The following is a 25,612-nucleotide window of genomic DNA, read 5'->3' as shown; positions in this document are numbered from 1 at the left end:
CTAAGAAACTATTGAATGAATCCCCATGGATTTTATACAGATGATCATGGTCCCACAGGGATGAATCCTACTGACTTTGGTGATCCTTGAGTTTTTCCTCTTGTGCAATGATCAAGCAAACGGGAAAGCCTGTCCGAACTTGACTGGTAGTGTATACCAATGGCTTTTCCCCATTCTTCTTCTTCTCCCAAAGACGACCCCCGGCTGGTGTAACACTTTGTTCTCATGGTTTTTTTAAGTGGTCGTTAACGCTGACCCACAGCAGCTGCATCGTCTGAATCCAAATAATGCAGCATGTGGGGATTGAGGAAGTGATGTCGCCCAGACGCGAGACTGGGAGAAAAACTGCAAAATGATAATAATAATAATAATAATAATAATAATAATAATAATAATAATAATAATAATAATAATGTGACTAAACAACCGAAACAACGTTATTTCGTCTCGTTTTGGTCAACGAAAATGAAGAGACATTTGAGCATAGTTTTTATTTGGTAAACCACATTTCGTTTCGTTTTTATCCGTCAACAACATTGCAGTATAGAATTCAATTCAATTCAATTCAAAAAACTTTATTTGTCCCCGGGGGGCAATTCAAGGCACACAGAGCAGCAAATCACGACAGTGCAATAATACAAAAAACATTTTAACCTAACACAAGAATAAAGTGTAAAAGAAGAGTAAGTGTCAGGATGTTAGTGTGTTAGTACAGGTAGAATAAGTGTCAGGATGTTAGTGTGTTAGTACAGGTAGGATATGTGTCAGGATGTTAGTGTGTTAGTACAGGTTAGATACAGAGAACATCGTCGGCGTGAGATGTAGAAAGACATGTGTGTATCAGATGTAAGCAGACATGTGAACAGGTGTATATGATGTAAACAATGTAAACACGCAGTAGACTGTTGAAACAGGTATAAACAGAACTGTAGTGCAGAAAAGATATAAGTGGACAGTGATCAGATCCAGATGAGGTCAGACATGATACATGTGTGTAATGAGCAGACGTAACAGAACTATAGTGCAGTAATAGAGTATAAATATAATATATAACTATAAGCTAAATAATAAAGTGAATAATAAAGTGATGGTGGTGCATGGCAGGAAAACAGCAGTCTAAGTATATGCTAGCTCTGTGTAACAGATGAGTACTGAAAAATAAAGTGACCATAGTGCTGTCATGGATACAATATAAGACCTGATAACACAATAAAGTGGAGCAGTGCATTAATACCATAAATTAACATAACTAACAGAATCAATCAAGTGGACCAGTAAGAACAGAGTAACAGAATAAGTGTGAACATAATAACAGAATAAATAAGTGGCGTAGTGCAACAGTCCAGTATCATTATAAACAGAGTGAACAGAATAAGTGGAATTGTGAATCAACCAGTAGTTCACAGCTTTGAGGACAGGAGTGGAGGTAGATAGCCAGTTCACATGTCCGGTGAGTGTCCGGGGGGGGGGGTGGGGGGGGGGGGGGTGTCCAGGGGGTGAAGGTGTCCAGGGAAGGTGTCAGGGGTGGGGAGGGGGGGTGATGGTGATGGTGTCCAGGGAGGATGTCTGGAGAGGGGAGGAGGAGGGGTGAAGGGAGGGGTGTCCGGGGGGGAGAGGGGGGTGCGGTGTCCAGGGAGGGTGTCTGGAGTGGGGGGGGGGGGGGGGGTGAAGTGTCCAGGGGAGGGTGTCAGGAGTGGGGAGGAGGATGGTCAGAGGGGTCAGGAGATGAGGAGCTGGACAGCCCTGGGGATGAAGGTTGCTCTTCTCCTCTGTGTCCTGCAGCAGGGACAGCGAAGACGGCGTCCTGAGGGGAGCCACTCAAACGCTGAGAAGAGAGCGTGAGAGGGGTCCTGCATGATCTGACCAGCTAACCTGAGTGTCTGCTGCTCGTGGATGGTCGACAGAGTTCTAACAGGAAGTCCAATGATCTTAGAACAGACAGTGGCGACGCTCTGCAGGCGGTTTCTGTTCTGGAGGCTTGTGGAGTAGAACCAGCATGTGATGGAGAACGTGATGATGCTCTCGATGAAGGAGTAGTAAAAGGTCAGGAGGATGTTCTTGCTGACTCCAAAGGAATTGAGCTTCCTAAGGAGGTATTTCCGCTGCTGACATTTCCTGAGAATCTCCTCTGTGTTGGAGGAGAATTTCAGCAGGCTGTCGAAGATGGTGCCCAGGTACCTGTACTCCTCAACTGCTTCGACAGGCTTCCCGTGGATCACAGTGTTTGCTGATGCAGCCAGTTCCCTCTGCTTGTTGGAGAAGGTCACCACCATGTCTTTGGTTTTGTTGACATTCAGTTCCAGGCAGGAGCTGTCACACCACTCCACAAACTCCTGAAGAGCTGGTCCGTGGTGCAGAGATGGGCCTGACAGCAGAGACAGGAGGACGGTGTCGTCAGCGTACTTCACCAGGTGACAGTTAGGCTGTGTGGTTCTGCAGTCATCGGTGTAGAGGATGAAGAGCAGAGGTGAGAGCACACAGCCCTGAGGGGAGCCGGTTGAGGTGTGTTGGAGGTCGGAGAAGGTGCTGTTGACCAGGACTCTCTGTGAACGGTTGGTCAGGAAGTCCAGTATCCACAGGATTAGCAGTTGGTCCAGGTGAAAGAGGGCTGAGAGTTTGTCAGCCAGGATGTGGGGCTGCATGGTGTTAAATGCAGAGGAGAAGTCTGCAAACAGGAGTCTGGCTGCGGTGTTGGGGCGCTCCAGGTGTTTGTGAACAGTGTCTATAATGAATGTTTTTGCATCATCGACGCCCCTGCCAGCTCGATAGGCGAATTGGAGCGGGTCCATCTGGGAGTGGGTTTCCCTGATGATGCGTTGTTTTATGATCCTCTCCATGGCCTTCATCACAAGAGAGGTGAGGGCCACCGGCCGGAGGTCATTCAGACATTTAACAGCGCTTTTCTTGGGGATGGGGATAACTGTTGAGTGTTTCCATTGCTGGGGGACTATGCTGCTGTCCATGGATCTTTGGAACAGGGTCTGAAACACGCCCCCTAGCTGCTCAGCACAGTGCTTCAGGACGCGGCCGCTGATGTTGTCTGGGCCAGGTGAGCTGTTCTCCCTTGTCTTCCTGAGGGCTTTCACCACGTCCTCTTCACTGAAGGTGAAGGCTGCTGAGTCACTGGGCTTGAGCTTGGACATCACTTCTTCCAGCTGGGTGGTGTTGTCCTGCTCGAACCTTGTGTAGAAAGAGTTAAGGTCATTGGGGAGAGATGAAGAGCTGCTGCCTGAAACCTGGATGGTTTTTGTGTTGCTGGCAGCAGTGTTCACAGCAGCCATGTTCTTAAGTCCCTGCCAGGCTGAGCGGAGGTTACCCTGCGCGAAGCACTCCTCCACTTTGTTCTTGTACTCCAGCTTGGCAGTTTTTATGGCATGCTTGACCTCTCTGTTGACCTCCTTTTTCTCCGTTTCAGAGCCAGTGAAGAAGACCCTTTTCTTCTTGTTGAGGATCTCCTTGAGCTCTTTGGTGATCCAGGGTTTGTTGTTGGGGTAGATAGTGACCGTTTTGGAGGGGATGATGTTGTCCACACAGAAGGAAATGTACGATGACACAGTGTCCACATGTTCATTAATGTCATCAGAGGGGGCCAGGAGGTTGTCCCAGTCAGTGGATTCAAAGCATCCTTGGAGTGTGATGATGCTTTCGTTGGTCCACTGCTTGATGTTCTTGACAACTTTTTTCACCCTTCTCATGACAGAGATGTAAGCCGGAGCAAGCAGGATGGCATGGTGATCAGCAGAGCCCAGAGGGGGGAGGGCGACAGATCTGTATGCGTCGGGTACTGAACCATAGCACTTGTCCAGTGTCTTCTCCTGGCGTGTGTGGCATGTGATATACTGTTGATAACCTTTTAATGATTTGTCCAGGGAGCAGTGGTTGAAATCACCCAAGATGAATTTGGGAGAGTCCGGTGAAATGTGGTCCAGTTTGTTTAAGGAGTCTGTGATGTGTTCAGTGGCTGTGACTGCGTTGGCTCTGGGGTGGATGTAAACCAGGATGACAAAGAGCTGAGGAAACTCTCTGGGTAGGTAGAAAGGGCGAAGGGAGACAGCCAGAAGCTCAATGTCCGGGGTGCACAGTTTCTCCCTCACGACGATCGTTGAGCACCAGCGTGTGTTTACATACAGACACACGCCGCCGCCATGTTGTTTACCGGTGAGCTCACTGTCTCGATCAAGTCTTAGAGGGGGGCCGAAGCCATCAACGTGCAGGGCATGGTCATCGTCGTTCTTATTTAACCACGTCTCAGTGAAAGCAAGAACCGAGGCAGTCCTGTACTCATGCATGTGGTTAACGTTAGCTTGTAGCTCGTCCGTTTTGTTCCGGAGGGATCTAACATTAGCTAGGACGATAGATGGAAGCGGCCGTTGTTTACAAGTCTCCCGTTTGAGCCTGGCCCTGATTCCGCTCTTTCTCTTCCCCCTTCTGGTTACCTTATTGTTCTTGTGTGTGGACTTGTCATGGCTGGTTGAGTTACTCCGCAGTAATTCCTTCGGTAGCGAGTCTACGGCGAAGGCGTGTAGAGGATGGAGTCCGAGCTGTAGTAGGGTCTCTCTGGAGTACGTGTTCTTCTGGTCGTTGTTTCTGCTCGCCGTCACAAACTCCAGGAGAAACCACACGTGAAGAATGGCCATGAAAAACACGGGTATATCCATGCCGAGCGGAGAATAAGTCCCGGGTGAAAAGGAAAGAAAAACAGGAGAATAACTTCCGCGTTGTCCGGCAGTCACGGGGTTAACAGGAAGGTAAACAAAGAGAGCGTCACGAGGGGACGGGCAGGAAGGAAAAGTCCGCTACGTCTTTGTAACGTAGTTAAAAAGTTGGAAAAACACACTCGGCGTGTGTGGCATGCAGAGGGTAAACTAAAAAGTGACAGTACGTATAAATAAAATAGTAGAAAAAACGTAATAAATGCTAAATAACGCTAAAAGTTGCTCTGTGCTCCGTCCGGTCGACCACACGAGCAGCGACCCGGAACCGGATAGAAGAAGAAGAAGAAGAAGAAGAAGAAGAAGAAGAAGAAGAAGAAGAAGAAGAAGAATTCCTTTATTAGTCACTCTGTTATTATACATGTTACACTGCCAGTGACCACACTCACTTCATGGTCCACACAGGGACTCGAACCGGGACCCAGTCAAGTCACCTATGGACTGAGCTACTGCCGCCCCAAAATGATGAACATGTGATTAACAAGCTAAAGATGCAGTCGAGCTAGCCAGGAGTCGAACCTAGAATCTTCTGATCCGTAGTCAGACGCGTTATCCTTTGCGCCACTAGCCCTGCCGGATCCACGGTCGCAGAGGTTGCATTTTTAAAGGCACCGTTGCTGCCCCCTATCGGTTTGATGCTGCATCACTCAAAGCAGAATTTACAAACTTTGGGTGCAGTGTACAGTTGATGTGTGCTCAGACCATATCTCCATCCCTGTCCTATCCAAAAATATATATATAGTATAAAGCTACTACTGATGAATCATATCAGCACCGCGCACGCTTACATTGTATAGCCTTTACAATTACAGTATTAGCACTCTCTGCTGCTTAACCCACTTAGCTTCTTGGTCATTTCAAAAAGGACAGGATGGTTTATAAGCTGAGGAGTGGATATATATATATTTCCCCCTATGCCTGTCTCGACCCCCCCCCCCCCCACACACACACACACACCACACACACACACACACACACACTTTTATGGGCTTTATGGGATGAGAGCGCCTCGCTGTGCCATTTATTTTATGTACAACAGTAAAATTGGTTTTAGTCTGTCATAACCGTGGCACAATCACACTCATGTTGAGCTGCACTCCGAGTGACAGATTTATTATTGCTTTATTCTTCACAGTTTAAGTCACAGCTCTGTGAGTCAGTCATCAGTCTCCCTCTCTCCTTCCATGTCTCTCAGGGCGCACTCACACTGTCCATCCGTATCCGTGCCCCGTGCTTAAGGGTACTTGTCCCCCCCCAGGCCCGTTTGTACTCACACTACCTGGGCCTCGGCTTGAATGCTTCTTGCTGCCTACACGTCATCACGCCGTAACACGTTGATTACAAAAGCATACAGTCTTTTGGCCACATAATGGAAAGCAGCACAGAAAACATGGTAACATTTTTGGCTTTGTGGTTTTTCTGACCAAATCTGCAGTAAACACTCCACCTCTGCATCACACCAACGTGAACCTTTCACCGCCATTGTTTTAAATGTCCGCACATGGTCCCTCCTTCTTTTTTCTATGTCCCAACAGGCGCACATAAGATGATGTCAGAACATGATGTCCTATTCTCATGCGTGTCATTTCATGTTATAGCCTTTTATATTCTGTGTATATATCAGGAGCTCTTTTCCAAAACGCTATAAATCCATTTTAATAGTTTTCAGGAAATTTACATTTTTTACCCAGACCCACACATTTGGTTAATATTCAATGTATCTTGTCAAAATGGTTTTTATGGCTCAGTCTGAACATGTTGAACGGACGGACGAAACAAAAAACTCTCCTGCTTCAGAGCGCCGCCATGTTGGATCGCATAGAACGCTCACTGAGTTCTGATTGGTCGAGAGGACGTATCGCATTTAGGCTAAAAATAGGTTTGGCGCTGGTCGCGTTTTGGAAAGGAACTGCATCTTGAGACCATTTTAAACAAGGAAATATAGTGATTTGGCAGAAACACTGATGAAGCAGTGAAAAGGTTCTGTTTACAGCAAAGTGGCTCAAACTCATTTTCTTTTAAATTTGGCTTTTATCTCGTTTTGGAAACGAGCTCTTCATATGTATACACATATTCATATTTTGTAATATATAACCAAAACCCAAGTTGTTGTCTGTGATTTATGCTGTTTTGCAAAGAATCTTGCAGTCACTGTTTTATAAGAACAACAATTTTCAGATTCAAATAATTGATAAAAGAAGTTGATATTGATATTGAACGCCCGCCAAAGCTTAATAAAAATCCTGTAGGTATCGGGGTGGTGTCCTTTTTAACGAGGAAAAATGAATAAGCCTAATTAATGAGGTGATAAATTAATTTGTTAACACTTAAATTAAACCATATTTCCCTACATGATCTATAACCCTGCTACGTCCCCTCCTCTTGTCCTCCTCATTCATTTCCTCCTCTCCTGATTTATCGCTCCTCCTCCTCGTTTCCACTCTCCTTTTCCTACTTCTCTCCTCTCTCCGTTTTTCCTCTCCTCCTCTCTCGTGGTCCTTTTCGTGCTGAGCAGCAGGAGCACGGTGTTTGCTCCATCAGCACTTTCCCTCTCCCTCTCCTTGCTTCTCTGTACTGTATATTCTAATGACACTGCAGTAGGCTTTCAGTGTTTGCGGCGCCCTTGTGAAAAAGTTATGCGTAGGTCATCTGGAAGTTTTTTTAGACCCGCCGTGCTTTGTTCACCCCACATTAACGCAACAACAACCAGCCTGAGAGCAAAAATGTCCATTGACTACTCTGTTGCACCTGGAAGCTGCTGATATACAGTGTGACTTTCTCGTATGTGTCTGTGCAGATGGAAAGGTGTTTGCGTTTGGAGGTATGGGAGCCGACACAACGGCGCAGGCCCTGGTCAGAGTTTACGAGGCAGAGAAGGACCAATGGCAGCCGCTGACCTCCATGCCCACGCCGCGGTACGGAGCCACGCCCTTCTTGATAGGAAATAAAATCTACATGATGGGTAGGAAAACGATATCTCTTCATCTAATGTATTCTCTTTTTTTTTATCTGATTACCTTTTAAAAGGGCTTCAAAGCGACTCTTTCCCTTCCATTCACAACCTGCATTTAACCTTAAACTATTATTTTTGTCATTTTATTTTAATGAATTTTATGCTATGTATTGTATTTTACTGTGTAAACCTGCAGATACAACTTACCGTGAGTTGATTGGTTAAAAATTGTATTTTAAAGTAAAACTAGCATTTATATTTAGCCGCATGTTAGCATTCAGGCCATCGACCACTTTGGTCAGAACTGAAACATATAAGAATTTATTGAATGAATCACCATGGATTTTATACAGATGGTCATGGTCCCCCAAGGATGAATCCTACTGACTGATGATCCTTGAGTTTTTCCTCTTGTGCAATGATTAAGCAAACGGGAAAGCCTGTCCGAACTTGATTGGTAGTGTATACCAATGGCTTTTTTCAGATTGGTGGGTATACTGTAAACCACCAGAAAAAGAAGTGGGTATACCCCATACACCCTCCACTACACACCGTGCTGCCCCTATTTAGGAAAAACATAAACTTATAGCTACCCCTATAAGGTTTGATTTTCGTTGGTCATCTTGGTTAGCACTGTCGCCTCACAGAGAGAATGTTCCTGGTTCGAACCCCGGCTGGGGCCTTTCTGTGTGGAGTTTGCATGTTCTCCCCGTGTCTGCGTGGGTTTTCTCCGGGTTCTCCAGTTTCCTCCCACAGTCCAAAGACGTGCAGGTGTTAGGTTAGTTGATGACACAAAAAATTGCCTGTAGGTGTGAATGGTTGTCTGTCTCTGTTTGTATCTATGTGCCCTGTGATAGATTGGTGTCCGGTCCAGGGTGGACCCTGCCTCACGCCCAATGTCAGCTGGGATCGGCTCCAGCCCCCCACGACCCAGACAGGGACAAGCAGTTGAAGATGAATGAATGAATGAATGATTTCAGGTTTTACCTTGCTGTTGATATTTCTGACATGACAAGCATGTTGCTTAACTATAACTAGCTAACAGCAAACTTTCCTCACCACTCCCTATTCAACAGGAGGTTTTTAAACACTAGTATTTCTGATTTTTCATTGCTTTCTGGCAGAACTGTAGCTACTGTTAATGACACTGTTTTTTATGGTGAAATATAATTGAACAGTAAAAAAGTAAATTAAACAATCTTGCAGCACCCTTGGCACATTGTCTTAAAGCACCATTGGGAACCACTATTCTCTCCCACACTACTGAGATCCGTCTGCTCCCGCTTACACACAGAGCCACAGCTTCTCTGACATCACCTTGGAGTTCAGTGTAGGGATTCAGAAGAGTGAGGAGGGACGTGATCAGTCACTTTCTCAAGGACATCGATAGTTAATGATATATTTGAAGTGCCTCAATCCTCAGGCTTTGGTGTGGTGGGAACATTTTCAACCTCTCTGCTACTGTGGTGCACACTCAGTCAAGTCTCACATCTTACCTGGGAGAGTTTAGTGAAAATCTCATGGACACTCACATGATGAAGACAGTTAAACTTGTCTGGTGTAATTGTAGTTCAGAACTACAACTATTGGAGGACAGTAAGACTCTGAAACTAACACCAAAATAAAATGAGGATGATAAAATGCAGTGAAAGAGTAGTTTGCCCCCATATTAAATATCCATAAATCACTTGCAGATTAGCAGGCTACACTACAAAGATGTGTGCATGCTGACTGGGCAGTGCAGAGGAAAGCAAAGGCTGGACAAAACACACACACACATGCACACACACACACACACACACACACACACACATACACACGCACACGCGGGAGTTTAATCACATCATATCGCATTACACACAGAGTTATGAGCGATGTGCAAACTGAATAATGTGATGCCCATGTTTGATTAAATCCAGGCCATTGTTTATCTCTCCCTTTCTCTCCCTGCCATGTCGTGTGAATGTAATTCTGTTTACTCGCTGCACTTGAAAAAGTTTATAATACCTTGTAAATCCATGCCTTGTTCTCTTTCTGCTGCAGGCACGTGACATAACTCATCAGACTTCATACTGCGTTAATATTGTGTGTTTGTGTGTGTGTGTGTGTGTGTGTGTGTGTGCGTGTCATTAAATGAAGAATGTTGTTGCAGTTTCAGAGCTGGTTATCAGCACACAAGTGCAACTGAAAAGAGGCTGTTAAAAAGTCAAGGCTCAACAAAAACAATGTAACAAAAAGACAAAGTACTTCATTTATTGTGTGTGCATCTTATTGCATGTTCTTAAATGAGGGGATGTGATACATATTATCAAAGCAATAACTCAATAACTGTTTGTACATATAACTACCAAAATGAATGTGTAACCCACATATTCATAACTGTAGAACTTACATCCAGAGCAAAGAAGCAAATCGAATGACGAAGTGTAAGAGCGCTAAATACGCATAGGGAGGAGTTCAGGGTTTTCAACGGGTCCCAAAACACAGGACTTTCACCGGGGGACCAGTGTTCATGTCCCGGAGGTATTAATCCAAACCACAACCTTTTCTATAATTTTAACCAAGTCATTTTGTCACCTAAACTTCACCTTTTCTTGCCTGGCCATAACCGTTAAAGTCACCTTCATATAGTGATGAATGAAATGTCATATTGCGTAAGCTATCATTCATTGATTCATCTTCAACCGCTTGTCCCTGTCAGGGTTGGGGGGGGGGGGGGGGCTGGAGCCGATCCCAGCTGACGCCGATCCCAGCTGACATAAGGACAGCGCTGGACTATGAACATTGTTAGTCGGGGACACCCCTAATATATATATATGTATATATAAATATCTGTATGGTATAGTGATATGGTGCTGGTGCTAGTGCATGGTGTCAGTTAGCTTCTGTCATTCAGCACTTTGTGTTAATAAGCTTTACATGAGCTGGTATAACCCCGGACAGAGCTAGGCTAGCTGTTCAGCCGTTTAGCACTTCAGTCTTCATGCTAATCTCATCTAATCGACCACTGGCCCTAGCTTCATAGCATATCAATTATCTCATCTAACTCTCGGCATGAATATTTATCATATAGTGTCCAGTATGATTACAGCTAACCAGAGCCCAGTCACAACATGTTCTGCCTGCAGATGGTACCACAGTATATACAATACGTATATATCACTGTGCAAATATCTACTTTTGCATGCCGTTTATATTCAGTTTTCTTTATCTATGACTTGAGTTACTTCTTGTTTGTATAAATATTAGCCTATTTTATCTTAACTTGCACTCATTTCTGATTCAGATTTTGCTTTTTCTATCATGCTTTTTAAACTTCTTTTAACGAGCGTTGTTGGAGAGTGCCTGAAGCCTAAGATTTCCATTGCCAATACATTGTTCTGTAATTGTTGTGTACATGACTAATAGACAGATGGATAGGTCTTTATTGTCCTTAAGGAAATGTGTTGCCACCATCTGTCAGAGGCCTCACATGAATACATAGTGTTGTGGGAATTTTGGATATTTGTAATTCATAATCATAGTTTTGTCAGGTCAGACACAGTTCAGTGTCTCCTCTGTCTCACCTTCTTAATGGATAACGCAAATAACTGCCTCATGATGGTATAACGGCATTTGTGTGCATATGTACCCTGTGTTAGAGACCTTGTGATGAGAGACGTTCACAATTTTCAGAATTGTAATGTCTGAGGCAGGGGTGTCAAACTGATCCAGTAAAGGGTCGCTGTGGCTGCAGGTTTTCATTCCAACCAAGCAAGAACACACCTGACTCGACTTACTCCATCACCTGAACTGTCTTCACACAGTTGATTTGTTGGATCAGGTGTGTTTTTGAGTGGTTGGAATGAAAACCTGCAGCCACACGGCCCTTTACTAGATCAGTTTGACACCTTCGTCTAAGGCATGTTTCGTTTGACGTCACCCAACCCAGGCTTAGCGCGTCCTGTCCCTTCCTCTAAAAGACTGGGCACGATTTGGCTCGTCGTCATTCCTGATAGACTCTAACTTTGTGAGGATGTAGGGATGAACGTATTTTTGTCTGCAGAGGAAAATGCTTTGGCAAAATAAACCACGGAGAAAAAGCTGATCCTGTTTGTTGATCTTTATTGAAGAATTAATTTCCACAACAATAGGTACATACATACATTGCCCACACGAAAGCCATCAGATACATCCGCACACATACTGTACCTGTACACGTAGCACCTACTCGCACAATGATTATCTGTGCATTTTGTTGAGTGTTGCTATGACGGAGGGAACACGCCTCCCAAATAGAGCCCTAATAAAGAACCTTGAACCTTAACCAAAATAGCTTAAACCATGGAAATCATGTCTGTTGGTTTTGCAGACATAATCTTACTCTCATTTGAAAATAAATGCTTTTTCTTCAGCGTGTGTATTTGAGTTCTGTCAATTATACAAATGAGACGGATAATGCATCAGTGCCGAGCTCAATTTTTGGAACCGGATCAGTTAATTATCACAGTCACGGTGCAGCGTCGATCCTCTTTTTCACGATGCCTCTGGGGTGTTGCTGGGATACAACCCTCAATGTGATTCGTCCGATCTTACGGAAAAATCTAAAAACAAATCATTTCTATCTGAGTGTGGATTTTTAATGCCTCAGATACACTGAACATTTACATGATAGTCAACAGATCTTTTAGCTCAAAATGCCCATTTCTCCCTCGCAGCTCTCCGACTCTAATGCTTCCCACTCAGTTCAACTCTTTGTCTCGTTGCTGCTATCGATCTCTACGCCACCCTGCCTCCTCCAGTTGACCCTCTTTCACTTTCCACTCTCACTCCTCCACACTCTACTCTCTTCCCTGTGTTACTTCTGCACCATTTGTGTCATTGTCTGATTTTCTCATCTTCCACCTCAATCTGCCTCTTTCTCCTACACTGACTTTCTGTATTCTGTCTTTTTTTATACCCGCAACACCCCTCTCACATCAACGGCTAGCCTTGACCTCAGCCTTGCCTCCCTTTCACCAACAATCACATTCTCGCCGTCCTCAATATGCTCCCTCTCTCGCCACTTTACCTTCCCCATGCTGTTGTATTTTACAAGGTTAAGTTATGATTTGTGGAAGTAAACAACTTACAGGCGTCCTAGGGGAGCACCCTGCTATTGTGCTCTGCTTTCAGTCTAAAATAAAATGCGGCTCCCGTGCTGACCCGCACGCTTTCCTGACTTTGACACAAATGCAAAAGAAACTTTGTCACAGGAGCAGCGGATTAAAAAGCAATCAAAAGGAAAAAGGAAACGGAAAACAAGGACAAACACACACAAAATGTTTGTGTTTTGCTGTATTCATGTAGATGCTAATGAATGGAAATGTATTTCATGTGGACGCGACATCTTTCTGATTATGCAGCAGTGATTTGTTGCTGAAAGGCTTGAATCTTTAAATATGGCATCAATACTAAAACAGGTGATCCAGCAGGTTTTCACAGCATCCTACTCCCAGTAGATTTGAACATATATAAGATATGTGGACATGTCAGGCCCCGACATCATCATAAATGTGATTTGAACGTTCCCCTGCCTCCTCTAGGTGGTCGTCAGGGAAAGATGCCGGTGACGGCGCTGGAGGCTTTTGACCTGGAGATGAAGAGCTGGACACGTTACCCGTGCATCCCGAGCCGGAGGGCCTTTTCCTGCTGTGCCACCAACGAGCGAAGCCTCTTCAGCCTGGGAGGCCTCCAGCAACCGGGGCCGCACAACTTCTACTCCAGACCTCACTTCGTCAGTACCATGGAGGAGTACGATCTGGATCAAGGTAAGTGATGACGTACTCTACATTAAACTTCTACTTTTTAAGGCAGGACTCAAGGGCGGACTGCCCATCTGGAGTACCAAGAGCTTTCCTGGGGTGCCGCTTTATTCATTGGGATGATGCTCTTTCACACAACCAGGGCTGGGTATCAGTAACTGGACCAGTTTAGGGAGCTGACCGGCCCAATTTGGTTTCGGGTGACTGTCATTTCTCTCACATTTATTATTCCCTCTTTAAGTCATTGTTTATTTCAGATGTTGTTGTGGTTGATAAATACACAGCAATGTTAATTTCTACATGCAACACTATAACTTTCACTACATTTTAACTGTTACTGCTAAATTGCTCCTTTGGCCTAATTAATGTTACAGTAAGAGGGAGAAAATGTAGTTAACCGCAGTCAATTCACCGGTCAAGTTACTTATCATAGTAATCATGATTATCCTGATAATGTAAATTCACCACGATTAACTTGTTGTTAGTGTTTTTAGCACAATCTACGATATAACTGATTATTGTCCCTTCCCTAACGCGCACGTTATTCCACTGATGTGAGGGGAAAAGGAGAATGCACTTATACTGTCTCATTTAAGTGTAGGCTCTATTATTTAATGTAAATACATGACTCTGTCTCATTCATACACTGCGTTATCTACTCAGGATATTATAAGAAAATGGCGTCAACAAATGTTCTTATTATGATTTGGGTCACAATGGTTTGGCTTTTTAAAAAAAGTGGGTCACAAGAAAAAAAGGGTTTGAGAAACACTGCACTAAATAGTGATTCATATATCATTCTACAAGGTAAGACGGCTAATTTATGTAATCAGGTTACCTTTACCACTTAATTATTGTTAAGCGTCATTGTCCATGGCTGATTCTCCCCGTGTCTGCGTGGGTTTTCTCCGGGTTCTCCGGTTTCCTCCCACAATCCAAAGACGTGCACGTGTTAGGTTAATTGATGACTCTAAAATTGCCCGTAGGTGTGAATGGTTGTCTGTCTATGTTTGTCTCTATGTGCCCTGCGATAGACTGGCGTCCTGTCCAGGGTGGACCCCGCCTCACGCCCAATGTCAGCTGGGATCGGCTCCAGCACCCCCCGCGACCCCGACCCCGGGATAAGCAGTTGAAGATGAATGAATGAATGAATGAATGAATGAATGATTCACAAGGTGGTGAGGTGTTAGTCATAAAGTCAAGAACAACAAAGGAAACGACAGACGACACTCACACTAATGTGAAAATGTCATTTTTTTGCATTCACATTTTTGCATCACTGAGGCTTTTTCAGGGCTTTGATAAAAAGTACATTTCACGTTATGACTAAGAGTGCGCAACCCATCATCCCTTTATCATTTATTTTAATTTATTCAAAAATAAATATATATAGAGGTTATTCCTTCTTATTTTATTCATTTGGATACATGCGGAGAGAGCAGCTGATTTGCATGCATCCCAGAAGAATCACTAGTCGGGTTCCTCACAATGTTCCACCCTGGAGCACTTTGAATGGAGTGAGAGCATGAGCTGTTCTGTGCTCATAATCCAACCCAAACACAGGAGGATTACGCATTAGTTGAGTCAGATCATATCAAAGCTGATGAGGATGCAGATAGACAAAGTCCTTTTACTGCACCATATGAAATGCTCCATCTGGGCTTTTCCCGAGTTATGGGCTCACATGAAATGTTGCTGCATTAAAGATAACTGAACACATGCATAAATGTAACGTGGGTGCAAACACATCAGTCACTGTACAGTAAATCTATGACTGATTTTAACTGTATGCCATACCCAAAGCTTTTACCTTAAGGGCGCACTCACACTGTCCTTCCGCACCGCGCCCCGGGCTTTAGGGTACTTGACCCCCCTCCCTCTCCCCCTGCGCCCCAGGCCCGTTTGTACTCACACTACCTGGGCCTTGCACAAATGCTTCTTGCTGCCTATACGTCATCACGCCGTAACACGTCACACGCATTGATGAAATCATTGCGATGCGTCGCTTTGTTTACAAATCTTTCCGTAGACCTCGGAGTTTTTGTGCGTCTTGTCGACTGTTTTTGAATCTTTTTATCGACCAAATCTGCAGTAAACACTCCACCTCTGCATCACACCAACGTAAACCTTTCACCGCCATTGTTGTTGTTGTTAAATGTTCGCGCATGGTCCCTCCTTCTATTTTCTATGTCCGAACAGGCGCACATAAATGACGTCAGAACCGCTGTAGGCCTCGTGCTCGTGCTCGTGCTCGTACACGTGCGCACGCTCGTGCTCGTACATGTGCAAACGCGCTCTACAAAAGCCCACCTCTCTCAAACGGGCCATGGACGGCCAGCTGGCCGCAGTTATGCGCGGAGCAGTTACACTCACACTGGTCAAATGGACTAGGCTTGACCCGAAAAACCTGTTTTGGCCCGGTGCGGAAGGAAAGTGTGAGTGCGCCCTGAGACTGTAAAGGTTTGGCATCTGAAACCAAATGAATCATTACGTTAAGAATAGGATGATTTGGGCTGTGATAAACTTTAAATAGCCCACATTATTAGTTTGTTCTACGTGTGCTGCAAATCTCTTTTTAAACAAACGGAACATATGTAGTGTACCTGCATCATTTATCTGGCTGCTATTAGGTGCGTTATTAACAAGAAGGAAACATCTGCTATTCCAGATGGGTTTCAGCAGCTCTGTGAAAAAAAAGTATAATCTCTCTGAGAAAGATGGTGGAAGAATCGTGTCCCTCTTGGCGCTGGGAACTTTAGGTACATTTTAGAGGTTTACCGTGGTTTACTTTTACGTAACTCAGTAAGTGGGCTGTTGGCTTAGAGGTGAACCAACACTGAGGCCTCCGGTGTGATGGCAGAAGGGTTAAGGGAGGTGCACTTATAATGATAGCTCCTATTCAAGCGTGCACACAGTGGAGGGAGATGCCACCGCAGTAATTTCAGCGTCGTTAGATGGCAAAACACACAAGCGGCTCAACAGATTCGTCTATTCTTCAATAGAACTGAACTCGGTAATCCACTTGTTTAGGCTGGTCCATACTGTCAGTATGGACCAGTCGACTGCTAAGGCTTATAGTTCTTTTTTGATGAACTAAGGGTTCGCAGACTATGTTGTTGGTGCCTCATTTTATATGTAGCTACTCAGTGTTAGCCATGTCTGGATGCTAGCGAATCTCCGGGGTTTCTCTGTTAATAGGTGATCAACGATGTCTCGATGGCTTCATTGTTGTACAATTATGCTGAAAAAGACTGTGGGGTCCATTTTCGCGGAAATTACACTTTAAGTTGTAAAATAGTGACATTTCAAATGCAGTCTCTTATCCACCGCTGCTATTTTAGTCATATCTACCAAAGGTGGCTAGTTATTTTACATGACGTCATCGGACCTGTACCCATACTTCGGGGCACGGTACGGATGGACAGTGTGAGTGCGCCCTCAGTCAGTAAATGTGTCAAATATAGTCTCTGAAGCTATAATGATTCATAGTCCTTGATAGAGCGATAAATTGATAGAAAGATGTAAAGAGAAAGCATTCACAGTGGGTTGGGGGCTGAGCAGACATTAATCCATTTGACGAGCGAGCAGGTTTCTAAGCACCAGGGTTACTGTTGTGTTCAGCTTCACTTTCATGAATCAAGAGGCATGGTGTGCAGGGCAGTGAAGTGCACCGTGTCCAGTGTGCACATGGCAGCCTAGCACTGTTTTGGTTATTATGTAGAAAGAGGCACCTGGTGAACCTAGATATGTGAAAGGATCTGAAAGAATACATTATCATACATTGTGGTGGGTGTATTTGAGGCTGTCACATTGGCTCCTTAAAACAGAGCTCTCCTCTTGACAGGTTGTGAATTATGTGGTGTGTATTCTTAGACAATCCATATTTCCCAGGTTGCTGGTATTATATTAATTCTTTTTGAATGCTAAAGTGGAATGAAACTATATTTTTTTCCAGTGTGATCAGGTGTTGACCATCGGTAGACTAATGTGGTATAAAAGTGAAACACAAATATAATTAGAGCACCAAATCAGACCAGGGGCGTAAGGTGGCCCCTTCCTTACCTTGGACCACACCCATCTTTGAACTCGGACTTCATTTTGATCTCAACAATCTACACCAGAGGTGTCAAACTCAGGCCCATGGGCCAAATCTGGCCCGCGGTGTAATAACATTTGGCCCCTAAGATCATATCAAGGTTCTCTGAGAGCTGGCCCGCGGGTATAAAGCACATACACGTCTACATTTCTGTTAACAAACCTGAGCATCCATGCTACCAGTCTCTGCAGACACACTTAATCCACCCCTCCCCAAAAACGACCAAAAGAAAGATGGAGAACAGGATCTTTCAGCAGCGGTGGGAGGCAGATGATCTGTGTCTGAAGGTAAAGAGCTGTTTATCTCGTCTGCAGAGCCACCGTGGCTGTAACCAAAGAATCAAACAGAAGAAACACCACGACAAGAACAAGGAGCTGCACTGAAAAGGTTCAACGTTACACATCTGGAGAGAAGGGAACACATGCACATTTGCAGTCTTTTCTTTTTGTAAATATTGAGTTTGTCCCAGTTTTTCAATTTGGCCCACTGTGAATTGGAGTTTGACACCGCTGATCTACACTGTGAAGTTTTATGATACTATTTTGCACAGTTATTGGGCCAGAGGAGGGGGCCAACTCCTGCTCAAATCACACCCATATTCAAATCTTGCATGGTTGCACCACTGTTGCACACTGAATAGATATTTATGGTTCCCAGTTGATGCGATGACCTGGAGATTCCCCGACTTTTCCTTTTAAAGCAGGGCTTGACATTTGTAGTTTTTAGTGAAATGTCTGTGGAACTTGGCTTGGACTTTCTTGACAATGAATTCGCTTTGTGATCCCGGGACTTGTCCTAGTGCTGCAATCAAATTTTCAGTGCTTTGGTTTATGACCTGCAGAACTAATGGCATTCCCACCAGCACCAGCTGTACTTTGGGCCCTGTTTAGATGATCTTTCCAATTAGACGGTGTGTGTTCTGGGCGTAGAGAGCGACACACGTGGCAACGGGGGTTGTATTTTGTCTCATAATTAAACATAGGTGCAGAAAGTGCCAACTGACTCTGAGACTGTGGTGCAGCCAGGTGAAGGAGGATGATTACATATTCTACAAATGATGATTTAGCTTCTCATTAATGTATTTAACCAGAAGATATTGGGAAGCTACCTACTGTGCATGTAAAGAGAGGGACGTGCAGACAGATGCTCAACAACGGGAAGTGTTTCACGTGTGCAGATATATTTATGCATAAAATCAAGCGAGTCTAACCTCCATTCGCCCATATTAACAATTCACTGTCTGACACCCCCCCTGTGCCTGCCAGCTTGCGTTTAAACATCTGATTTATCCTTTTGCTTCTGTGAATCCTCTCAGTCAGCCTTAATGTGTTTGGATTTAAAGGATAATGGCCCTCTTCGTAACTATCAGGTCTCATTCTCACCTCACCTTCGAGACTGTGTGTGTGTGTGTGTGTGTGTGTGTGTGTGTGTGTGTGTGTGTGTGTGTGTGTGTGTGTGTGTGTGTGTGTGTGTGTGTGTGTGTGTGTGTGTGTGTGTGTGTGTGTGTGTGTGTGTGTGTGTGTGTGTGTCTTATACCCCTTTCAAACTAAAGGCCAAACTTCATCTGTGCACCGGCAAAAGGCCAGGGCAGTCATCCAGTCTTGTTGATACAAGAGCATGTACAACTGTGGACACTGATGAAAAGCTGAGTTACAAATGTAACCGTATGATTCTCGTCATCATTCTTCATCTTATTTGAGCTTCAGTTTACACTAAAATGTCCTCTAAATAAAGTGAGACGCGGAAGAATCTCTTTAGTCACTGTACCTGAAACACACGTTCAGCATTTGAATTAATGCATTTGAATTGAGTATTTCACAAGTAGAATGTGGGAGTGTTGACATTTCATATACTTGTGTATGAGCAACAAATCTTGAGATGACTCTTATATGCATGTGTTTGTAATTGTTCGTTTATTCTCTACTTCTGTAGCGTGTGTTTCAATAACCGTCTATCCGTTAGCTTACCTTACCGTCTTCCATAATCGTTGAGCGAGCGTGTTGATGGCCTTGGTCTGCGGCATTCATTTTATCTCCGTGACCATATGAATAAGCTGCTGCACTTCTCTTCCCAGAGACTCTTAACTTCGCCTGAGGCCACAGTAGCCCTGCTTGGCCCATGGGTAAACGGTGGGCCATTATCACCTGGAAACTAGCCCAGACATGCCCCCCCCCCCCCCCCCCCCCACACCACCACCATTTGGTGCGATAGTGGAAAGACGGCTAGTGTGTGTGTGTGTGACTAATTTCCCTGGCTCACTGAATTGACGTTTTATCTCCGTTACTCTTTTTTCCTGCTCCTTTGAGGTGAGATGGCTGTCTTGGGGGAAGCACTGTGATTGACAGATTATAGATCACAGGAGCAGAGGCACAAGTGACACACTATGGAGCTAGCCATTAAAGCAACGACAGCATAGTGTCCTCCTGGGGCACCAGGGACACTACACAGCACCTCCAAGAAAGACCCTGCTCTGAGAATCAAATGCATATAGAGATAGAAAATAGAACGAGGAACAGAACGGAGATTCATAGTTTGTTTATTTAACGGCACAATGAAATGTTTGGTCAAGTCTATCCAGAGGACAGTCATGCGGTTCAGTGTGAAAGGGAGCTGTTCTGTGATTACGCTCTTTAATAGAGGTTATAGCCTTCTGGGCCTTTGCTAATACTGAGCAGGTTCATTACCTGTTCATTTTTTGTACAGTCCGAATGTTTTAATCATGGTGATTTGCATTTAAATGTTCTCCACGTCAGCTTTCAGCGCTGATGAGAAGCAGAGCCACACACAGTGTTAAGTTAATGGTGTTCTGGCGCTCGCTGCAAGTCGAGCAGTGTGGAAGATACAGTATCTACTATAAAAAGAAGCCAAAAAAGCTGCAGCATCTCGAGCAGATAATTATTGCATGTAAGATTAACTGATAACACAATTGCCTTTTTTAAATACATGCAGCCATTGGTGTCATTTGGGGACAGGTGGGATATGTGTAGCTTCTTTCCCCTGACCTGTAGCTCCGTGTCGCTAGCCACAGAAATGCCTGAGAAGGGACTGTGAACTGCACTTTATGGGAAGTGCTGACATTTAAATCGGCATAAATCTCGATTTATGTTTCAGAGAAATGTGGGAAACGTTACGGGATATGTGCAGAACCTTTTGAAAATGATTCTTGCTAAAGCTAAAATGTTTGTGTGGACAGAGAATTATTTCATTTTGAGACACAATGTTTCAGAATAATAACCTAGTATTATATTGAAAATATAAAAATTAAATGGAATATAATGCACTCAGCTTACTTAGTGAGTCATATTACATAGTGACATATAACATTAGATATTACAAGACAGGACTGGCCGGTGTTAAGTGGCTAGCATGGTCATTTCAATAGATATTTTTGCATCTTTGACATAATGTCAAACTGTTAACTCTACAAATTCTGTTGATAATGTTTTTGGAACGTTTTACATTTAAAATATGTGGCCAGATTGTTTAAGTTGTACCTTTAAAGCACCTGGCAAACAGAGCAGTTGATTGCAGTGTATGGAGAGAGAGAGACAGAAATAGAGAGAGAGGGAGAGGGAGAGAGAGAGAGAGAGACAGAGAGCGAGAGCGAGAGCGAGAGCGAGAGCGAGAGCGAGAGAGAGATTGTAATGCTCTAGGCTAGGGCTGCCCAATCCTGGTCCTGGAGGGCCACTGTCCTGCATGTTTTAGGTCTCGCCCTCCTCTTACACTCTTGAGTCTAACGATTTTCAAACCTGTGACGAGCTTCAGCTGCTTGATAACGAGCACATCATTAGATTCAGGTGTGTTGGAGCAGAGAGAAACTTAAACATGCAGGACAGTGGCTCTGCAGGAGCAGGGTTGGGCAGCCCTGCTCTAGGCCTTGGTGTGTATACTATACAAGCAGAATATGCTGCGGAATGAAGGCAATGTTTTCCATTTCCTCCCCTTAGCCTGGCTCAGACCAACTTCAATCGTAGATTGAACACCGAGTGCAGGGTGAATTCAAATCGCTGGCAGATGGAGACACCCAGTCTAACATCCCCTTGAACTTTGCTCTGTGTGCATGTGTGTGTGTGTGTGTGTGTGTGTGTGCGCTAGTGCCTTATTAGGGATATTAAAGTTGCATAATGTCTACATTCAGCTAGTGTGTTTACTCGCTTACATGTGTCAGTTGTTAAAAACAGTGGTTGAGGCATATGTAAGCTATGCTTCATATTTTTAAACTGTAGACAAGGCATTGGGTACAGCACACTATCCTCATGCATACAGATTCCACATCTAATTTGATTCCAACCTCCGTAACATCTGAGTTTGTCACAGTGACTGGGAAGAAGCCACTGCCACTACTGTGAAGTGTAGCACATCCCATTGCTTTTAGCTTAAGTATTGTAGATACCCGGTTGTTTTATTTGCTAAGGGACTTACGCACTAGCACCCACAGTTAGGGCGCACTCACACTGTCCTTCCGCACCGCGCCCCGGGCTTTAGGGTACTTGTCCCCCCCTCCCTCTCCCCCCGCTTGCCAGCCCGTTTGTACTCACACTACCTGGGCCTAAGCCAATGCTTCTTGCCTGTCCATACGTCATCACGCAGTAACACGTCACATGCATTGATGACGTCATCGCAATGCGTCGCTTTGTTTACAAATCTTTCCGTAGACCTCTGAGTTTTTGTGCGTCTTGTCCGACTGTTTTTGAATCTTTTCATCGACCAAATCTGCAGTAAACAATCCACCTCCGCATCACACCAACGTGAGCCTTTCGCCGCCATTGTTGTTGTTGTTAAATGTCCGCGCATGGTCCGTCCTTCTATTTTCTATGTCCCAACAGGCGCACAGGAAATGACATCAGAACCGCCGTAGGCCTCGTGCTCATGCTCGTACACGTGTGCATGCTCGTGCTCGTACATGTGCAAACGCGCTCTACAAAAGCCCACCTCTCTCAGACGGGCCGTGGACGGCCAGCTGGCCGCAGCTATGCGTGGAGCGGGCGCACACACACTGGTCAAACGCACTAGGCTTTAGTCGAAAAAAACTGTTTTGGCCCGGTGCAGAAAGGACAGTGTGAGTGCGCCCTTAGACTGCTAAAAAAAGTGACCAAACTAGTTGACCCTCTGATCAGCGGGAATATTTAGGGGTCGTCCCCACAAAGACGCATTTTGCTTTAGCCGCAAACTTTTTGTATCGTTTTGTCCGCTCTTCCACATGGATGCAGCGTTATCGGGTCCTGAAAATATTATTTTCTGAAACCAGGTCCCAGAGTGGGTTAAAAAAAGAAAATGCCGCCTTTGCGTTGTCTTCTTGTCGGCTGAACTGCATACTTTGTGCCACACCTGCTGAGTACCTCTGCAGTGCTGCTGTGTAGGAGGGGATGCGGGAGAGCCAGGCTTCAGCGGCCTTGGAGTTTGATTACTCTGAGCGGCATGCATGGGAATGAATTACCATAGGCTGTATCTCTCCCTTTTCCATGATGATATGAATAGTTGCTCACTAGTTGCTTTTTATTAATAAAGCTGCTTAGAAGGTCTGAAAAGTCGCTATATGTAGTGAGAAAGTGACCGCCTGTGAATGCTTTGGGATGGGGGAGGGTCTCACGGCAGCACACACTGCTCATTGAGGACAGTAACTACAGAGTGGTTCGTGCATGAATAATGAAACTCTATTCCAGAGTAGGCCTGTATTCTCACTGGAGCAAAGCAGCACAATACTATAACATTTTACGGTACTCTATGTGCATTATGTGCTTATTTGTTGTTGATTGTTGCTTTTATAATTAGTGTAATTGTGTAACTGCTTAAACTACCTGTAAATACAGTAGACGGGTTATCATGGAGGTCTATTACTGCAGAATTATGACCTTAAGGTGTTAAAAGCCTGGTAATTAAGCACTAGACTCGCCTGTATTCTCCAAATGATCATTATATGAAGTGGTGATTGGTTTGTAGTGAAGTCCTATTCTCATGTCTGTTTCTTGTTTTCTTTCATCTGCGTCACAATGTAATCATCACCTGAGGGTGGTCCACTACTCTCCCCAGTTTAAAAATATTCTGCGCATGTCTCTTCCATCTGAAACTGTCTCCTTTCTCAGCTTAAAAGTCACCCAGGGTTGTTCGGCTGAAATCTATGTTAAAGTCAGGGTGGATTTTTAAAGTTCACACAGCCGATGAGGCTTCAACCCCACCTGCCTGCAGATCTTACCCAGACATGGCATGTCGATCAAGCACACCCCTCCTTAGAGGGTTGGGGTGCAGGGCTTTGATCTGCCGACAGATTGCTTCATATCAACCCATCCTTTATCTAAGATTTCTTTCCTCTCCTCCGCCCTTACTTCCTGTCTTTCTTACTCCCTCCGACCGTGCGATCTCAGGATTGATGGTCGGAGATTATCTCGTAAAGGTGTAAAGTATTTACATATTGAACTTTGAAAGCCTGACTGACCTTAGAAACTGATCTGAGCTTCAGCGGTTGGATGTCAAAAGATTTGGGATGTTTCCATTACACTTGAATTTATGAGGACTCAGACAAATGGATGTGTAGGCCTCCAGTAATCATTGAAGTTACGCTGAAATAACAGAGAGTCATTATCACCATGATGAGTTTGGATTAATCCTTGGCCCCTCCAAGCACACTGAAGAATTGAGATTTATATTCCAGCTGTAGTAGTGTTGTGGGAATTTTGGATATTTGTGATTCATAATCATAGATTTGTCAGGTCAGTCACAGTTCAGTGTCTCCCTGTCTCACCTTCTTAATGGATAACGCAAATAACGAACTCATGATGGTATAACGGCATTTTTTTGCATCTGCACCCTGTGTTAGAGACCTTGTGATGAGAGAGGTTCAGAATGTTCAGCATTGTAATGAGGCATGTTTTGTTTGGTCTAAAGACGTCACCCAACCAAGGCTATTCGCGTCCTGTCTCTTCCCCTAAAAGACTGTGCGAGATTTGGCATGTCGTCATTTCCTGCTAGACTCTAACTTTGTGAGGACGCAGGGATGAACATATTTTTGTCTGCAGAGGAAAATGCTTTGGCAAAATAAACCACGGAGAAAAAGCCGATCCTGTTGATCTTTATTGAAGAATCTATTTCCATAACAGTAGTTATGCATGGATGTTCAATCAATATGCATGTAAATACATAGGATGTTGCTTCATAATTAATCACATAGGTTATTTTGAGATTTCTGACACCCATATAAATCAGTGACATGCAATGCTGCCTAGCAACCAGACGAATCTGCCAAGCTAATATTTCATGTGTGTGATTGGGTGAATTTGAACATCAGTTTGGCTCTCAGCTTTTTGCTTTCTCACCCCGTCCATTTACACTGTCCACCTCTCACTCTCAACTCCCCATCCAACTCCCCTGGCCTCTCGCTTTTTAAATGTTTCCATCTTTCTGTTTCAGTGAACTCTCTGACAATTTCTTCTTGCTGCTGTCCTCTGAGAACATGCTCTCATCACACTTATTTTACACTCATCCTATTTGTGTACACCTACTCAGGAGCAGAGACACTGACCACATTATCCTGGGACTCTGGGGAAAACATTATAAATATTATACATTACAACACACCGTAAAAGGACAATTTCTTAAATAAGTGCAAAGTTGAATAGATACAGGAATATATTTGAGGTTTACTCCTTTCTAATCGATGTTGTGCCTCACTGTGGAACAAGATAAATACATTAATATTATTCCAGGAATGAAAAACAATATTTTCACAAACCATTTCACTACCCGCTGCGTTATTTGTAACTAATCCACATTTCGTTCACTGCATCTGCTCCCTGCTATGACACTAATTACTAGAAAATCACACAGTAATCAGCACAGTTGAAGTCGTTTTTTAAATTTTTTTTTATTAGGAGTGCCTGGTTAGGAGAGTTTAGTTTGTGAAATGTCAAATAAGCTAATCTAAAGTCAGTGGCTGTCCGTTTAGCTTCACTGTATCCACTTTCTATCTCTGTCACTCCCTTCTGACCACTTCCCCCTCTCTCAGCTGATGCCGATAATGAGTTTCGTTGCTAAAAGTGGCCTTCCATTGCTTGCTTAGGGGATGGCAGCAATG

General features: G+C 44.3%; 1 protein-coding gene across 1 annotated transcript in view; it reads left to right on the top strand.

Annotated features, from left to right (window-relative positions):
- Window positions 1-25,612, top strand: part of klhdc8b (kelch domain containing 8B) — a gene marked incomplete at its 5' end in the record, with an annotated part of 163,103 nt that overhangs the window by 107,741 nt on the left and 29,750 nt on the right. The window contains 2 exons of the mRNA XM_083919431.1: window positions 7,510-7,674; window positions 13,230-13,454. Of these exons, the coding sequence (XP_083775557.1) occupies window positions 7,510-7,674; window positions 13,230-13,454 (390 nt within the window). The remainder of the gene's footprint in view (window positions 1-7,509; window positions 7,675-13,229; window positions 13,455-25,612) is intronic.

The sequence above is a fragment of the Echiichthys vipera genome (genome assembly GCF_963691815.1).
Source record: "Echiichthys vipera genome assembly, chromosome: 9".
NCBI classification, from domain to species: Eukaryota; Metazoa; Chordata; class Actinopteri; order Perciformes; family Trachinidae; genus Echiichthys; species Echiichthys vipera.
Note: the sequence above shows the minus strand (reverse complement) of the source record. Positions and strands in the feature narration are given on the sequence as shown.